Below are 18,100 nucleotides of genomic sequence, written 5' to 3'. Positions count from 1 at the left end.
CTGAAGTTAAGCGTCATGCTTTAGGGGCAAAGCCATGCACAGCTGGAGCTGGAAATCCCATCGAACACAGACACATCCCGCCTTAAAACAAACCAGCGGTCTAACCACTGGCTTCACGTCTTCAGGGGCACCAGGGCCACAGCAGGTACACTGGGAGCCAAGCAGGCGTCCCAGGGACTGGCTCCCGCATCCTCCCCTTGCTGTGCATCAGCTCCAGCTCCCAGCCACCACTACCAGAGAACCACTGGAGATCTCGTCTGGATGCTGCAGACAGGAGCTCAACTGCAACTCTGATAAGAAAGGGCATTCCAGCTCGTAAAACCTATCACCTGGGGTAGACCTTGACAAACCACTTAGATACAGCAGCACCACAGTACGTGCGTGCAGAAAGGCTGATGTATATTTTAGCAGAGATGTGACGTACATACATCCTGTTTCCATGGCATGAGAAGTTCCTTCTCTCAGCTGCAGTGCTGGCTCATACCTCCGGGCAGCTACTTTCCCTTCAGCTCATTAAAAAAACCCAACCCACCCCCAAACGCAAGGCACACTATTTTTCTAGCCATCCAAGCAAAGCCAGCCTCCCCCCAGTCTCCGCTGAACACTGTCCTAGAGCCCCGAACACCCCCAGCCCGCTGCGCCAGGCGGGGGGACGGTGGTGGGGTGGCTGATGTGAATACACACGCAAAGAGAACGACCACCCGTGGCCACGGCTGCGACACGCTGGGGAGCAGGGGGGTGCCAACAGCTCTGCAGAGCGAGGAAGCTGGTGCTGCGGGGTCACCCGCACGTGCCTCGGACGTTTTGCCGGGATCTGCTCCAGCAGGGTCTGGCGGATTAACATCCAGGAGCAACCAGCACGCATGCACCTGCAGCATCTCCTCCAGCTTCACCAGCGCCGTGAATCCAGTTCATGTGTCCCCAGACCGCCCTGCAGCGCCAGCTCATGTGGGAAAAATCAGGGGATTCACTTAGGACTGCACTCCCAGTCCAAACCCAAACATCAGCTCTATGGCCAACGTGAGGACGGACTCTTCCTACTTTTTCTGCCAGACCTCCAAGGGATGATTTCATAGCAGCCAGCCGGCAGCAGCAGGCAGGAGGTGTCAGAAAGCAGCCTGCCCCGGGATGGGGGGGCGCAGACCCTCCCCTGCCGGCAGACGGCTGCACCCTCCCCAGACGGCAGCCCAGAATCGTTTGAAAGGCTTTAAAACCCTTTTTACCCCGATGTTACTAAATAAACCGCGCTCCTCTGACGCAACGTTCCACGGCCTCTCCGCTTCCACGGAGGCAGAAGCAAGCTGGCTGCGCGCTCCCTCCAGGACACAATTAAATGCCGTTAACAAGGAAAGGGAAGAAAACACAAAATGATCTTGCCCTCACAGCGAAGCACCCAGAGGCATGGCTGGCGCTTGGTCACAGGCAACGTGATCAGTCAAACGAGCTTGTACCGTTGCCTGCTCCAAGCCACGCACCACAGATGTATCTTGCCGGAAGAATTTGGAGCGGTACCCTCATGACATCCTTTTCTAAGCAGGGCAGAGGGTAAAAATTTACCTACCGTTTGTTGGAAATGGGGAAGCTTCAGCAAAGTTTCAGGAGGGGCTTTTGGGGGGTGTTTTTTTAAGGTAAATACTGTTTCTTTTCTTAAGAATTAGACAGCTGTGCAGGCTCTGGAGCCCTGGGAAAATGCTGCCAGAGCACATCAGCATCACCTTACTGGTAGTGGTGGTAGCTATTCTGCATTTTGGTTTTCCGTTGTAGGAAAACATGTAGCAGCAAGCCACCCTTTGAGCCCGCCAGTGCTGGTGGAGGACTGGGCAGTCCCAAGCTCCTGCCACCCAGATGCCAAGACATGAGGTTTGACCGGTAACTCCTAAACCACGCAGCTCTCCAGGCGCAAAACAACCGAGCTTTACAAGGCCGATCCACAGACTCGTACACCAATTCAGATTTCCCCTCCCTGCCCTAATTCTTCTGCAACTCGTGTCTCCCTTCCCGGACAGAGCCCCCCAGTTCTCTAAGGGCACCTTGGCCACCTGCGGCAGCACGCGGTCGCTGCTCACATCCACGTCCTTCCCAAAGGCACAGCTTCCAGCATCTCAGTCTCTCCAGCAGAGCACCTGGAGTCACATTAAAAGCCCGTCCTAACTATGGGGCAGTTACCGGACCTACCACACAGCAGCAAAAAGTCATGGTTGTTGTTTTTTTTTGTTTCAAGGCAAAGCTGCTGCTGGGAAAAACACCGCCCTAACGATTTCCTGTAAAAGCAGGGATACTGAGAAGCGGTGATGATCAGCCATACCGGTACAAGGCAGTCCTCCCCGATGCACACCCAGCTCCAGGACCCCTATCTACAGCAAGAGGCTGTCAAGCACGCCAGGCATTGCATGCATGTCTGATAACAAGCCTGTTACCACTTAGGCTGACCTCCCAGCATACAGGTCCGGGCTTTGTTTGTTGACTTTTGGTATGTGGTTTGTTGGTTTATTTAAGTCAGAGCTGGCTCTTTGAGGAATGGGATGGGAAACGAGAAAGGGAGGAAGGAAGTCACCAGTAAAATCAAACGAGCCAGAAGCAGAAAGAATTTGTACAGAAAAGAGCATCCTTGACTTTAAGAAGCGAAGCTTGTGTCTGTGCCATGCAGAGACACACACTGTTATGTCAGAGGTTACAGCAGTACAGTACAGTAAATGCAAGAATTAAGATGGTTGTTGGGAAGCTGGAGCTGTGCTGAGTGTAAAAGAAGATCGCAAGTCAAAGAGTCGGTTTAATATGCCAGACAGCTTTTAGGCTGCGCAACGCTCAGCCACGGACATACAGCGTGCCTGCAAGCAAGGGTGCCTTGCAGAAGATCAGATCTGCCCCCAAACAGGCAATACCCTGCTCGCCAAGTGGGGAAGCTGCTCGGCATCCCACGGTCTCTTCTGCTTCCCTGTGCAATCCTAGCTGTGGCTGTGCTGGAAGAGCAAGGGAGGAGGAACACATCCCGAAATTTCAGTATTGGAACATAGAGCTACCACCAGTTTAAGAAGCTTCAGCAAAAAAGGCATCCGAAGGCAGATGTCTGTAATTTCAGGCTGGGTATTGCAGACTAACAAAATTATAAGTAAATGGAAACGGGGTCCTTCGCAATAGCACGTTAGCCAGCTTTGGAAAGGACACACCACAGCTAGCTCTGCCCAGGTCAGCACCACCTAACAACCCCGAGGGACTTGCATCCTGCGATTCGTCAGAAGCGGCGTTCCCAAACCATCTCCAGCTGCAAATCAAGTGTTAGAGGACACGGAGGGGGAAAAAACCCCACCCAAAGAGTCTTTGAGAACAGTTTTCTCCATTCCCCCTGGATTTCAAACGTGATCCCCCTCCCTCCCTCCAGGTCTCACCTTGCCATGGCTTCTTTCCACCTTTCGGAAACACTTGTTCAAGGAGAGGTTGTGTCGGACTGAGTTCTTCCAGCCAGTGGGTGCCGTGGCAAAGTAGGGGAAGCGCTCCAGGATCCAGCTGTAGATTTCTTTGACTGGCAAGCTCTTGTTGGGGGAATGCTCGATGGCCATGTAAATGAGCAGGCTGAAAGAGTAAGGGGGTTTGGAAGTGGAGGATTTTTTTTCAGGGTTCTGGTAGCAGGACGGCGAGAAGGATGGCACGCTGTCGCCCTCAATGTCGTACAAGGGGCTAACGATCGGAAGACCTTCACTTCCGAGGCTGAAGTTTGTTAGAAGGTTAGTACTTTCATGCAGCCAGTTCAAATTTGTGAGCTCGTCGTCCGCCGAATCTCTGTCCACCACGGTGGCCTTTGGCTTGCCAGCATCCCCTGCATCGGGCAAGCTTCCCATCCCGTGGCACTGCCGTAGTCCCGCGGCTTTTTCTGCTCCTGGTGTTTCAGCTTTCTTATCCGGAGTCATTCCAGTGACTGGACCCATTTAGCTTTATTGGTCTGCAACAAAGGAGACAGTCAGAAAGCAATGCAAACCTGCAGAGCCACGTTCAGTGGGAGCCCACCAAACCCAAAGGCAGGGCTGTACTGTCCCTGCGCTGCGCAAGAACACTGCGGCCACTGGTGAGAGGCAGGGTCCAGCACCAGCCCCTCCATCATCTCATGTGTTAACTCCCCTCGGTTTATAACCAGAACTCAAGGTAAGCACTTGGAAACTGCCGTACCTATCTTGAAATGCCAGTGTGGACACAGAAATAATAGCTGTTTTGATGCCAACACCTGATATCTGAAAAAGACCTTAACAGGTAGGATCTAATCTGCTCAGCTCTCACATTAACTCCTTAGTTATACTCATTATATTGTAAATTGTATATTGTAAATGTAGAAGCGTTTGCCTTTGGTGCCCAAAGAGTCAAAAATAAGTTGTGAAACTTAAATCAGCGTAAAGTGAATTTGTGGTCTCAGCAGAGATGAAGTCTTTACAACCCCCTGCAAGTCGCAATCATTCCCAAGTACTGCCACCCGTTTCTACCAGGGAAATATCTGGCCAACATATCAGTCCATCAGCTGGGTCCCGTGGAGCTGCCCAGGTCCAAAAGACCTTCTTTTTCCCCTCCTGCAAGGGCTTGCTGCCCTAACCTGGGTTCCGCTTCCTTTCAACAAGAAGGGACCATCCGCTGGGGTGGCAGCTCAGACCACTGTTGCAGAAATAACGTCTGACCACTTGGGGGTTTTTTCCCTAGGTGAGAAAAAAACCAAATCAATCATAAAATGATTATCTATAAAAAACTGCCACCCAGAATGCAGAGTCTCACAGGCTACCCATGCTCTAGAGGCATTACGCTAGCAAAAACCATGCTGCTTGTAGAGCTTTACCTAGGCTCATGTAGCGAACTATCTTATGGCAACAGCTGTTTTTTCCTGCTGATGTGACCACGTTCGAGCCTCGCTGTGCCCGCAGCTTGGGCTAACACAGCTGTGCCAGAAGTACAGACCAACAAAACCACTCTGCAGATGCGGTGTGGGTACATATATATACACACAACCCTATATACCGGGGCTACAACAGCCCGCTATAAATGTTTAAGCATTGCAACCATGGATGCAGTTCACCAACAAAGCTGATGTTCATATATACTACTAAAAAAAAAAAAAAAAAAAAAGGGTGGGGGGTAAAAAAGAGAAAAAACCCAACCTAGTTCCCTGTCCCAGTACACGCTACCATTCTGGTTTCACGCTCCAGCTCCTACCGCAAGAGCTGAATTGCAAGACCAGGGCAGTTTCCCTATCCCACCTCACCCGACAGCTCTATGCAGGTACTGCATGTTCTCTTACAACAGTTTTTACTAAACGCACGGCTTTGTGCATGTGCATCTCCTCCTACGAAGCGAGGGCAAGGAGCCGGCACAGCCTGGCTGGCCACCTACAGAAGCACAGCACCGGCTGGCTCCGGCCCCACCGCCTCACCGTGCCCGTGCCGCTGCACTGCCCGACCTGCCGGGTGATGCTTTTGCACAGCCTCCTTATTTTGGAGGAGGGACGCAGCGTGTGCGACGGAGGTATGGCGTGGCAAGGCAGAAAAGCAATGGGATACACCCAGTTTACACTCCCCAACAGGATCCAGAGCCCTGCCAGCCCCTGCCTGGTGCTGTGCAGGCATGGGGTGCAGAATTTGTGCCTCCCTCAGGAAATGCACCAAGTTTCCCATCAGCAATTTCTTCTTTCTTCATCTGCTCAGGGGCTTTTGTACCAGCTATTGCAAAGCCAGTTTGACAGTAACACCTGCACCTATGCTTACCAGTACTGGTGCTGGAAACCATCCCCAAATTTTCTATTTAAGTGCAGGGATGGGTGTGAGTAACTACCAGCTCAGTCATTAAAAAAAAAAAAAAATCAATTAAAGCAAAGCAGACTGCTCAAATAGCTGGTCAAAAATAGCTTTGCTCTCCCTACAATTTACTTCTCCCCCAAAGCATCAGAGCAGATTTATATTGGCAGTCAGTGATGGCTGGCTTTAAACACAGCAATATATACATATGCTTATGTCACTTTTGCAATCCTTTAAATTCAAAAACAAACAAAGAGCTAGGGATAAGATCCACACCGTGAGGCAAACCCCAATCCTACTGCAATGTGAGTTGCACCGCTTCCCTTGTAACGATTAGCTCTACCTCCTCGTTCAGCGCCTCTTTCGCCAGCTACGTACTAGCTTACACCTCTCAGCTGTGTACTAATAATTTTAGCACTCGGTTCATGTTGCACGACATAGCCCTTTGCAAACCTTCAGGCCGCACAGTAGATCAAGAACACACACACACACATGCAAGTTTCAGGTCACTATATTTATTCCTTTGAGTGAAATGGGGCAATAAAGTCTGTTTTACAACACAAATCTGGCCTGGGCACGCTCACAGTCTTCTCAAACACGTGGAGGGAAGAAAAACACATTTAACGCATTAAACTGGCACTTCAAATCAGGTAGGCTTTGTGGTGTCAATGCACTATTTGTTCGCACGCTATTATGTGTTAGCAGAGAATCATTAGAATAATAAATACCCTACTTCAAAAAAGAAATTATTTGCAAGCAATATACTTAGAGTAAGTAACATTGGCTAGTGCCACATTTCTCTTTGCAGATGCATCACAAAACCCCACGTCTGACATTACCTCCTTAGTGCCTAGTTCACCACCTGGCACATCTTCTACACGAACACATCAGCAGAAATTAAAATATTTTTTCTAGAAAGCTATAAAGGCCATTATTAGATTGTTCTCATCTAATAAATAAGGAAAAAAAATTAAAACCACAGCTCCATAGCTATTGCAGTTTTCAAAGGGTGTTCTCCAGTGGTCTCAACGGAATGGTGCATCAAGGATAACTCAAATGTAGAAACAGCAGAGTATGCAACAGCGAGAGTTATTTCCATGACGCAATACTTAACTGCATTGCGATGGCAGTGACGAGATCGGTAACGTCGAGGACCACCAACAGGTCATTCTGGCAGTGCCTTTCTGGAGACAGCCAGTGGTCCCCGACAGCATCACCTCGGCCCCAGCCATGGAATGTGCTTTACGCCACGCTAGCCTGCCCTCGCTTTGCTTGGTCTCAGGATCTTGTAACCTCTACGTCCAGTTTGCTCTGGAGTTAGTCTGAAGAAGAAACCAACATTGGCAGCACTCCTACCGCAAAGCCATCAGAGCTTACCCTGCCCCTGGACAAAGCTCAACCACCACAACTCCAAGGGGTACCCCCCAGCTGAGCTCATTAACAGGCAGATTAATGTTTGTCTCACCCCTCAAGCACCCAAGGGCCATGAGGACCACAGGACCTCCTCACCTCTCAAGGACCCACGGGCCACGTGGACCACCGGGACTCCGCACCTCTCAAGCACCCAAGGGCCATGTGGAGCACAGGACCTCCTCACCCCTCAAGCACCCGAGGACCCCGTGGAGCACAGGACCATCTAACAATTCAGCTGAGTGAGCACTGCTTTCTGCCTGTCGCAGCCTGGTAGCGAGCAGTGCCACTGGAGCGTGTCTGAAGGCACACCAATGGTCAGCTCACGTCATTCACACAGACCCTTAATGACATCCAAAATTCACAACTTGTTTTTCTCCATGTGTGCTCTGCTTGGCCATAAGCAGACCGGACCGTGAGCACACAGGCTCCGAGCTGTCGTTGTCAGGATTACCAGATCCAATATTTGAGGTTTAATATTTTATATAAGGGGTCAGGCGACTCACCAAAGCTGTCGTTGCTGTAAGCTCAGCAGGGTTTTGTGGGCAGGGATGACCCAGTGTGAAAGCCACAGTAAGAGCAAGGAGAGCAGGGTGAGAAGAGCACAGCAGCAGCTCTGCAGTGCAGATGTCGTGATAAAACTTTATACACTTGGACCCTCAATATTTTTTCCTGACGTTTCTCACTATTATGGGCTGGGGGGGCTGATGCAACAAGGCTAGAGGACCTGCTCTCCACGGTGCTCCCAGGCAAGCCATGTTAGCAGCACCGTTGTGAAACAGGGAGGGCGGGGAAAGGGAAACCTGCCGGGATGGCCGGGCAGAGAGCGCACGTGAGCGTTGCAAAGCCGCTTGACGACTTTGGACAGAGAGCGCTGAAGCTCACGTAGACAGTGTAGTCCTTGATCCCCAAAGACTTGCCAAAGTTCTGGCTCCCAGATCCCAGTGAATTGTAGGGACCTTTTCACCTGCACATTTTAAAAGTTTCCTAGAGGAAACATGTCTATCTCAAGGGCTTGAAACTCCATTACAATAAAATACATTACAAGAAAATAAAATAAAATTTATTTTCCACTCCTTTATTCCCTTACCACCAACTTCCCCACCACTTCAGCCCCTCCAAGGGCAGCAAAAGCCTTGGAAGTGGGTTTCTTGCAAAGGACAGCTGCTGAGACATGCTCCCCATCCCTGTCCTACGGCTCTCGCCAAGCCACATCGCACCAAGGAGGGTGGCAGACGCATTAACCCACCTCGCTAACCGCCCGGCACGCTGTAAGCCCGGAGACACGCTGCCGTTCCCACCGGGACAGCCCCAGCCCACCAGGATGGCAGGCCACCTCCAGCCAGGCAAAGGCAGGAATGAGGGGCTTTAAGCACACCTCTGAAAAATGTGCAACGGTTTACGCTCCGTCCCATGTGCTTTGCCGTACCAGTAAGTACACATAACGCAGCAGGCTGCTGTTAATTAGGATTAACGCTTGCCATGGCAAGTGGAGCGTCACGCACGCGAACCCTAAAGGGACCGGGGTATCCATCACCTGTAAGCGCCTTCAAAAGAAACGCCAACCAAAACACCTACTCCTCAAACGCAAAGTATCGCCGTGGAGGTGCATGCTATTTTGCATGTTAATTACAGAGAGAGGACCATGATTCTAGGGTAAGAAGATTAAAAGGCTGCGAAGTCAACCCAAGCTGCTCAAATAAAAAAGTTTGGGTGCATCAGGAAAGAGGTGAGAGAGACAACCTGCTTCCCAGCAGCCCTGTCATTTTTGGCATCAGCCAAGAGCATGCAGAAAACCAGGAGAGGACCTCCCCGCTACTGAACGCCAGTCCTGCACCCAGCGCCCCCCGAAGTCCTGCTGCCCTGGCCACTGGTGACCCACACGGCACAGCCCCGGCTCCGCGGGGCTGCATGAGGCTGCAGCTGTGTTCCCGCAGGATTCTCTGGAGGAGAATCAGCGGCACAAGACGATATTTTTTGCAATCTTCTTTCAAATTCAGTGAAGAGCTCGGTTCGGGCAAGGTTACGGGGACTGGAAGGTCCTCAGCCTAGCAGGGCACACCTGGGGTTAGACGCCCCGTATACATCCGCGGCTCTGACTTCATTCTGGTGGACAGCCCCGGGCACCGCCATGCTCTGCCACAGCGGCGAAGGCTTTGATGCGAGAGCATTTTTGGAAGACAAAGCTGCTTTAACATAGGCCAATCGTTCAACAAATCCGGAAGCCCGCTCGGGCACCCCGCAGGGAAGCACGCTTTTTTGGTGGCAGCCCTTCTCCAAGCAGCCTCAGCCCCAGCAGAGTCCAGGCGCACGGGGCAGAGCCGCAGCAGATCACTCTGTCCCACCACAGGTGACCTTCTCCAGACGCAGCAGCGGGGCAGGTAAAAGCACACAGATGCTGGTTTAGTACAAAGGCCACCCCACCTGGCCTCAGCACCCCAGCAAGAAAGAATTTAGCCTTTTTGTTAAAAGATGCCACAGCCTCGTCCATGCCAAGCTAGCGTGCGAGCGGAGCTGCTGTTGGACCCTTCGTTACTCTCCGGTGCCGTCGGATGAAAGGTGCCATGCGGCACCTGCACAGCGTTAGTTCCCTAGGTTAGGACAACCTTCTCCACCACTAAACGTGCCTGCTTATTTCTGTAGGACCAGCCGAGCAACTAGGTCACCTCTGCTAGCAGTGGGAAGACCCAGAACGTGCTAACAGCGCAGTAAAATTTCCCTCCAGCTTTAAAAAAAATATTTTTTTAAAAAAAAGTAAATAAAAGAAATTACATTAAAAATACCTTACCATGCATTGTCTAAGCCTGAGGAGCGAGAATAAATTTTAATCCCAGAGAAGAGGTTTTTAGCCATATCATGCTTACGTCAACGACAGCAGCCCTGCAGCCACCCTCTGCAGCAAGCTCAGGGTGCGCAGCCCTGGGTGCAGAGCCGGGGCATCCGCTGCTCCATACACAGCTCCTGTGCTAACACAAACAGGCTCTGGGAGAGTATTTAAAAAGACGAGTACGTGCTTTTGCATGCAAGCAGCTATACCAATAGTCAACTCTTCCATGGATTTTTTCATATTCTCTTGCATTTACGGGAAGCTATTGACACCGAGGCTTGTCCTGACTTAAATACACCAATGTATGCATTCTGCTCTTGAAACAACCCAAGAAATAAGACAAATACATGACTGTCACTGCTCACCTGCACAAGTTTGGGATAAACTTCGAAGCCAGCCAGCACACAGCACAGGACCAGCTACAAGTTTTTGCATGTTAGAGGGGAGAGCAATAAAAAATAGTATTTGGCACAACTTGTGTAAAACGCATCAATAAAAAGCACTGCATCTGCTCGACCGGGAGCATTAAGAGCACGACACCAGACCATTTTCCCCTGCAATAATTTAACCGTCTCCCCCAGCACTCCTCTCCTTTGTCTGGGGCTGCCCTGCTCCATCCCCTGCCCACCTCGCAGGAGCGCTCGGCGGGCAGGAGGTCAGCTGAAATCCCCACCCCCGGCCCTGCCAAAGGCCTATATTTGATTACAACACTATATGATGTCACGTATCCAAGACAACTAAAGGCATTACGGTCTCCCGAGGACAAAACCGCCTCTCGGCCATAGATTTCGGCAAGCCGGGACCTGTTGTCTGCAGAGGAGACACCGGCAGCTGCACCCCCACGACAAAAGGCACCCAGAGATGCTCCTGGAGGCACCACCCACGGCAGGAAGGGCACTTCCAGCTCCTCATGCCTTGCAAAGGGGGGGAAATTGTTTAAAAACCCATTAAAAAGGCGGTTATCAGCTTCTCAAAGCCAGCCTGAAAAAAAAATCTAATTTAAACAAATGAAAGAACCAAAGAAGAGGACACGCCATAAGCTCAGGGGTTTCGTCTTAACCTTGGCACGGGTGGGCTCAAAGGAGAAGAGGCTCTCCAGGTATCTGCTGAAACACTTCCAAGCCGCTCTCACTTTAATGCCCCTTTATTCTCCTGCATCCTGTGACACAATTAAAGGAGGGGGTGGGGGGGAGGGGGGGGGGAAACAACAAACAGTTAACAAAAATCAGTGAAAAGTTCCAATATTAGGAAAATTAAGAAAGGCTGCAAAATTTAAAAAGGGATGGGGTTAAACCCTCGCCATAGCCCAGGGAAGGGCAGGGAGTAAAAGAAAGAGATTTCACCTAACTTACATGAAAAAAAAAAATTCATTCTTTTAAGTACACATCTACACACAAGTGGGTTTGTGACTGAAATAAATATCTGCAATGAAAATGATATGTAAACCCAGCCATGCCCTGACCCCGCGCACAGCCCTGAGCCTCTGGGCCATTTATCCCAGCGCTGCCTGCAGGGACTTTGCGATGGTGAAGCCTTTCCAAAGGCTGCAGTCACTGCTGGACACGGTTCCCTGTGCCTCAGATTTAAAACATGCACATGAAAACAGTCTAACAGAGAAACTGGGAAGCAGGGGGGGGAAAAAAAAGAAAACAAATAAACAAGAAACAAACAGCAGTGAAATCTAAACTATTAAGAAAAGCCCTTGGTGTCCCAGAAAGGGGGGCGGGGGGAGAAGGGCTTCTACGAAAAATACTTTACTGCCAATAATAGCTTTTCAAAAGATGCCTTCGGGTCACGTTCCTTAAATTCAGTACACTGCCTATTAAATGGACTAAAATGCAAAAAAATGTAAGCCATTGATATATTCACAAGTGAGCCGTTTGAGCAAATGCCTTGCAAAATAATTCTGATGTGAATTCCCTTCCCAGGGTAACCCTTCCACGTGTCCTTCTACCATCCCCTCGAAACAGAGGTGAACAGAGATACCTTTCAGCTGGTGTCAGTACCAATTTACCAACACCAGAAAACATAATGCTATCTTTTCCATCCAGCTTTTCTGCCTTCTTCAGCCTCACAGTACCAGAACTCCCCATTTTCAGCTGAAAACCAACAATTTGAAGCTTCGCCCCAAGTCACCCACCACAAGCTGCCACCCACTGCTGTCTCCCAGCTCCCGAAGCACAAGTTCTCCTCCAGAGCCTCAGGCACGGCACAGCGATGCTCTTCACCGCGCTGACCGCCCTGGGCAACTTACTCTTAGTTTTACTCCACAACTGTTGAACTTGGCTTTCTGTTTCACAATCAGTTGGTATTAGAATTATCCCTCTGCTCGTAATGGTTGTGGCATCAGATTATCTTCTCTCCTCTATGGTGAGCCCATACTGGAGCAACTGGCCCAAGCAGGGCTCTTGTACAGAAAAACGGCCCCGTGGAGTCCCACAGGGCTGGATGCTGAGGTACACCTCCAGGTACCAGTGTCTCTAGATACAAGGCAGGCACCCACGCTGGCAAAACCAGACCGTCAGAGGAGACAACGCCATCCGATTCTTCTCACATGGCACGGTCAAAAGCCCAAAACCACACTAACTCCTACCTTTGACTACTCAGCATCCCTAAACCAAACCAACCTGGCTGATAACCGCTCTGGTGACGGTCCTCACAGACCGGCGGATGAGGGACGAGGGATGGCTGGTGCCCGGCAGCAAGCCTCCCAGCTCCCACTCACTCCGCTCTACTTTGTGTAAGTTTTCCAGCCACTGAGCTCTCTCCACACCCAGTAATTCGCTTTTAGGCAACCACATACTTGCCCCAAATCTAAGCACGATGCAATCCAGTGAGAGTGTTACAAAGGAAACGAGCAGGGGACCGCACGTGAACTGGGAAACTAAAAGCAGCTACAAACTGCAAGATAGGAAGGCGCTGAAACTAAACTGAGAGAAGAAACAAAGCCTGAGCACAGTATCAAGCCATCAGAAGGACTTTGGGAACACATCCAGTCACACATCGCGACATCCACAGTCACAACGCGATGGCAGTTTGTACGATGCGCACTGGTGGGACGCCCGGATGCGAAAGCAAAATAACACGAGAATCCAGCAGCGTCACCCAGGTACCGCCAGCGCTTCACAGGCTGAAAACACGGTCCCGCCGATGCAGTGCGAGGTACCCGCCGATGCCGGTCCAAGGCACATGGAGGCGTGTGGGGCTGAGGAGGTGTCGCAGAGAGCAGGTTTGTCGCTGGCCGGAGGGGACAGCCAACACCCGTCCCTACGTGCCATGGCTGGAGGATCTCAGCCCAGTGCTGCGTTTGAAGGAAATCCTGTAAGGATTTTCTGCCGGCAGGAACTGGGTGAAAACATTCCCAGTTTGTAATCTAATCCTTACAGAGGGTGCAGGAGAGCAGGGCTGGGGGTGGATTTCTGCAGCAGCCAGTTTAATGGAGCCCCTAAGATACCCTAGCCCTTGAGGGGAAAAGTAGGGAGCTCCGAGTCTCATTTGAACAGAACAGAAAAAACACTGGAACACGTTAGGGGAAAAAGAAAAAAAGTCAAAATCCACATTGTTGACTTTTGGTATGAGTCTTCTTATTTGCACAGATCCCAGGCTTCTCTGAAGATGGCCCTGGCACGCGAGGAGCCATGCGGTGACGGGGTATTCCCACCCCGGGCACGGCAGCTGGGTTGCCGGTTGCCCCCCAGGCAGACCTGCAGGCACTCGGCACTGAGGAGCCCTCAGCCGCGCTCTCCGAAGGCGAGTGCGACCAACCCTCATGCTGCCACAGCCGTAACGTTCTACAGGGAGGAGGCCGAGTACCTGGGGTCACAAAGACGCTGGCTGGCGTCAGGCAGGACTCCTTCCGTACGACACGATCTATTCCCGGAGCACGGGCGAGCTGTCTCCCGCCTGCTGACTTTGACTGTATTGTGCCAGTACCCCAGAGCATCACCGTGTGCTTTTACCCAGCATGGCGAGGATGGGATGGAGAGCTCATCGTCACGCAGCGTGCACGAAGTCAGAAGCCACATGGAACGTGACAGGGAAAGAATAAATACCAATCATACAAAGGTCCAGCCAGAAAAAAAGCAAAGCGGCATTTCAGGGTTTTCTTGTTTTACGTGTGTCTCCTCTGGGAGCCAAGGAAGCTGCTGGAGCCGGGAAGAGACACGCCATGTGCGCCCTCACCGACCCTCTCGGTGGCTGCGCCGGGATGCGGACAGGGCTCGCAGCCTGCAAGCGTGCACTTGCTGAGAGACGAAGCCGCGTGCTGATGTGAGTCACCGAACGCCGCTGACAGCAGCGCCGCGGTGCAGGAAGTTGCCCAACACCATTTCAGCTGCCGAGCGGCCAGGCACACGCGCCGGGATGAGCCGCTCGCCACCTCCATCTACTTCCCTCCAGAAAGTTACAATCAACGCAGTGGCACCGATATCTGAGCTTACACACCACACACCTCATTAACAGGAGGGGAGGGAACAGCAACAGCCACAACAAGAAAACTCGCGGAGCAAAAATGGAACAAACCAGACAGAATTTCCACCTGGGCTAAAAGGTATGCACCCGTACCGCTGACAGCCTCCACCTAACGAGGACTAAAAGCTGCTTGTTACCGATTTACAGCCAGCAGAGGAAAGCTGCGTTCCCCCCAGCTCATTCGGCACCGCAGTGGTGCCTTAAGGCCACCCCGTTGAAGGAAACATCGTAAGGGGTGCACAGCAGCAGTGGCTGCGGACACGCCACCCCCCCCTCCCAGCTCCCCTATGCTGTCACCCCGCCGGCTACAATCCTGCTGCCCGGTTTGTTCCGATGTGGTAACATGAACCTGCATTTGGAAAAAGTCTTCTGAGTGCCTGGGGTATTTCATAAATAGCAGCTGCTTTCAAGCACAGTGACGAGAAGCCAAGGAGCAATGATGGGGGAGGCAGGTGGGATTATAACCCCGGTGAAACCAGCATAAAAACATCCACTGTTCTTATGGGAACCAACATTTCCACCCAAGAGCTGCACCGCTTCCTCACCAGTTTCAACTCAATCCGTACACAGCATCCTCAGGCACCAAACCACCTCGTTCACCGAAAGAGCGTGCCTTTGCTCAACATGTCACCTTTTCACATCTACTGCACCGAGTGTGCAGCACCTGTGGTTAACAAAGACGGTAAAAATCAGCTTGGTGTGCCCCTAAGCCTCAGTCTTCTCTCCCAGGCACTACACTCGCTCGTCAGACAGGCCTTCTCCTCGTCCAACGGGACCATCACACATCCCTGCGTCTGCTCCGTTACTTACTGGACTGGCACGTCCCGACACTGAGATAGCTGCTGGCCATGCTGGTGCCTTCCATCCCGAGCTCCGCAGAGGACACGGGAAAGCTCCTCAAGCAGAAAACCTGTGGCGGTCGGAGCCGCTGAGGTGGCACGGTCCTTGCTTGGTGTCCCTTTTGGATAAAAAAAAATAATCTTACTTCTGGGCTGAGCAATCCCTGTGGAGCTCCTTCAGCACAGCCTCGACAGCAGCACCCAAAGTGGGTCACAACTCCATCCTCTGGTCACCACGCTGCCGACAAAGACATCCGCTGGGTTTTATTCCAGCTGGGAACGCACACCTGAAGCAATGACACGGGGTCGGTGCCTCCAGCTCCCCCGGGGCAGCGCAGCACCCCCAGCACGCTCAGCAAGCCGGAGCACCCTGCATGGTGGCACCGCTCGGTTTATGGGCACATTTAAAAATACATAAAAAAAGATTAAGCACAGAGAAATGCTCTACACATATTTTAGGCAACTCATACAAAGTGAGGATTACCTTCTCTTCCCTGTCTCTACAAAACCCAAGTTTTCTGCAGCTGGAGACGAGCCCCCCCCCCCAGATGCCGAACCACTGCAGCGGCACGCGGCTGAGCTCGGGAATAACATAGTCTGGCGCTAAGTTCATTAGCCCAATCTCTGTGCCGTGCTAATTGCCACTATATAGTTTTCAGTTCAGAGCTGATGTGTCCAACTACCTTCTGCAGAGCTTGGGAAACATGAGTTGGCACCTGCTAAGATAAAAAAAACACAAAAAAACCCAACAGAAAAAAAAACCCACGCAAACAACTGCAAACTAGTCCAAGTTTTCTGACATAAGGCAACACCGGCTTCACCGGCTTCATTTTTCTTGCACAGATGTAGCACGACACCAGCTTCTCGGAGCGGAAAAAAGACCCCAAACCAAGAAACAGAGGAGAAGTTAAACGATTCACACGGCAACATACTGCAACGCAACCGTTTCCAAAGCCCATCTAAACGCAAGTCCACCACTACCAACATTTGGAGAGTGTGCGCGTGTCTATATGTAGTATGTTACATACGAAATTGTCTTGATTTCACGGTTAGCCACACAGCTAACCTAGTTACCTCCGCAGCGTTCCAGTCCAGCCCAGTCCAGCAGTTCCCGCGTTACACCGTGCCCGCGGCCGGCGCCCAGGCGGGAAGGTGAGTCCCCTGGCCCCGCTCAAGGTTACTCCTCATGTTCTGCTTTTACTCTTTGTCCTCGCTCCTCTTTGTGCGGGCCTTGTCCCAATCCCAAATCTTGACGAACAAAAGCCAGTTGCCGCTCCCAGTGAAACTGGGAGAGCCAGGGTGGTTGCGTGCGGGCGCGGAAGCGGGGCGGCGGGGCAGGGGGCTGCTGCTGCCCCACCAGCCCCCCGCTCCCCTGCCCCACTCCACCAAAAAAAACCCGTAAAAGCCAAAAACCACACACAGGGCCACACGCAGACCCCCTCACCCCCCCCACCCCTGCTCGGGGGTGCTACCAGTGGTTCCCCAGAACATACGGGACCCCCACCAGGCGTCTGCCGCTCCCCTCTCACCTCTGCAGACCCGCACACCCGTGGGGGCTTCCCCCGGCTGGGGGCACTGGGGGCCCCGGGAATAAGGCCCGGGGGTGGTTACTGACTTAAATAAAGGGTTGGGGGGTCCGGCCGTGCCGCGCTGGGGAGCGCAGGCCTGCGCTGCCGCGGGAGGTCACCCGCGCAAATCCCGCGGAGCCGTCGGGGGAGGAGCTGGGGGGGGCACAGCTGCCGCGTGGGGGGGTCCCCCCGCACCCTGCGCGCCCACCGCCCCACGAGGGTCAGGAGGAAGCGCCGCGTTGTCCCCCGGAGAGGGGGGGGGGTCGCTTTTCTACCTCCACACGTGGGGGCAGCACCCCCGACGGGGGGGAACCCCCCCAGCCCCCTCCCAACACCAGCGGGACGCGCCGCCCCGCTCGCCGCGCTTTCCCCTTCCCTTCTCCAACCCTCCCGGCGCCTTAAAAACAAAAAGCCCCCACCCTCAAAGCGGCCGAAAAGGGCGAAAAGTAAAGGAAATAAAAAGGGGGGAGCAGTAAAAACAAGCGTGGGGATAAAAGGGGGGGCGGGGGGGGGGGGGAAGCGGCGGCTCCACTCACCGCGGTCATGAAGCCGTGCGGCCGGCAGCGCGGACACAATATGGCAGCGGGGGGATGTGTCAGGGAGCAGCTGCTCCCTGCGCAGCGGCGGCAGCACCGCCCTCCCCGCCTCCCCATGGCAACCGGGAACATCCCCATCCCCCCGCATCCCCACCCCCCCCCACGCTGCTACCGCCTTCCCGTACCGCCCCGGTGGCCCCGGGGGGGCGGCGGGGCCACCGGGGCGGTACGGGAAGGCGAGGGGCTTCCCACCCCCGCATCCCTCCCCGAGCATCCCCGCTGGCTAAAAAAAGTTTCCACCCCCCCCCTTTCATTTCAAGCATCACCCCTCCTTTTACTTTCGCTTCCCTTTCCCCCCTCCACACCCCCCCCCCCCCCGGCCTCTGCTTTTTTACCTCTTTACCCCCTTTTTGCCATTTGCCCCCAGTCATTAAACCTTTGATTATTTCCCCTCCGCCCCCCCCCTTAAAACTGAAGCCGCCGCCGTGTTTGCTCTGCCTGGTAGCACGTTGTGTTCCACTCGTGCCTTGAGCGTTCGGCTTTTCAAGGGCGAGAACTTCGCTGTTTGCTCAGCAGGGTTTTACACTTGGAGTTTTATAGCGTAATAAAGAAGTGGCTGGCAAAGAGAAATTTGGGGTCGAGGCCCATCTGGTGAAAAAAAAGTTTTTTTCCCCCTTCCGAGGGT

General features: G+C 52.7%; 1 protein-coding gene across 7 annotated transcripts in view; it reads right to left on the bottom strand.

The window, feature by feature from the left end:
• Window positions 1–17,542, bottom strand: part of FOXN2 (forkhead box N2) — a 34,284-nt gene extending 16,742 nt beyond the window's left edge. For 3 of the 7 annotated variants that reach the window (XR_008749206.1, XR_008749207.1, XM_055816264.1), the window contains exons 1-3: window positions 17,416–17,518; window positions 15,283–15,430; window positions 3,387–3,937 (exon numbers count right to left, since the gene is read on the bottom strand). Coding sequence is in view for 5 of the 7 variants with exons in the window: in XM_055816264.1 (XP_055672239.1) it covers window positions 3,387–3,923 (537 nt within the window). In the remaining 2 variants the exon portion in view is untranslated. Of the gene's footprint in view, window positions 1–3,386; window positions 3,938–15,017; window positions 15,166–15,282; window positions 15,431–15,598; window positions 15,999–17,415 lie in introns of those variants that run through there. The other 4 variants (XM_055816268.1, XM_055816266.1, XM_055816265.1 and 1 more) reach the window with 4 other exon arrangements.
• Window positions 17,543–18,100: the final 558 nt, after the last annotated feature.

Source organism: Falco peregrinus, chromosome 11, assembly GCF_023634155.1.
Source record: "Falco peregrinus isolate bFalPer1 chromosome 11, bFalPer1.pri, whole genome shotgun sequence".
In the NCBI taxonomy this organism is placed as follows: domain Eukaryota; kingdom Metazoa; phylum Chordata; class Aves; order Falconiformes; family Falconidae; genus Falco; species Falco peregrinus.
This window is presented reverse-complemented; position numbering and strand designations above follow the sequence as displayed.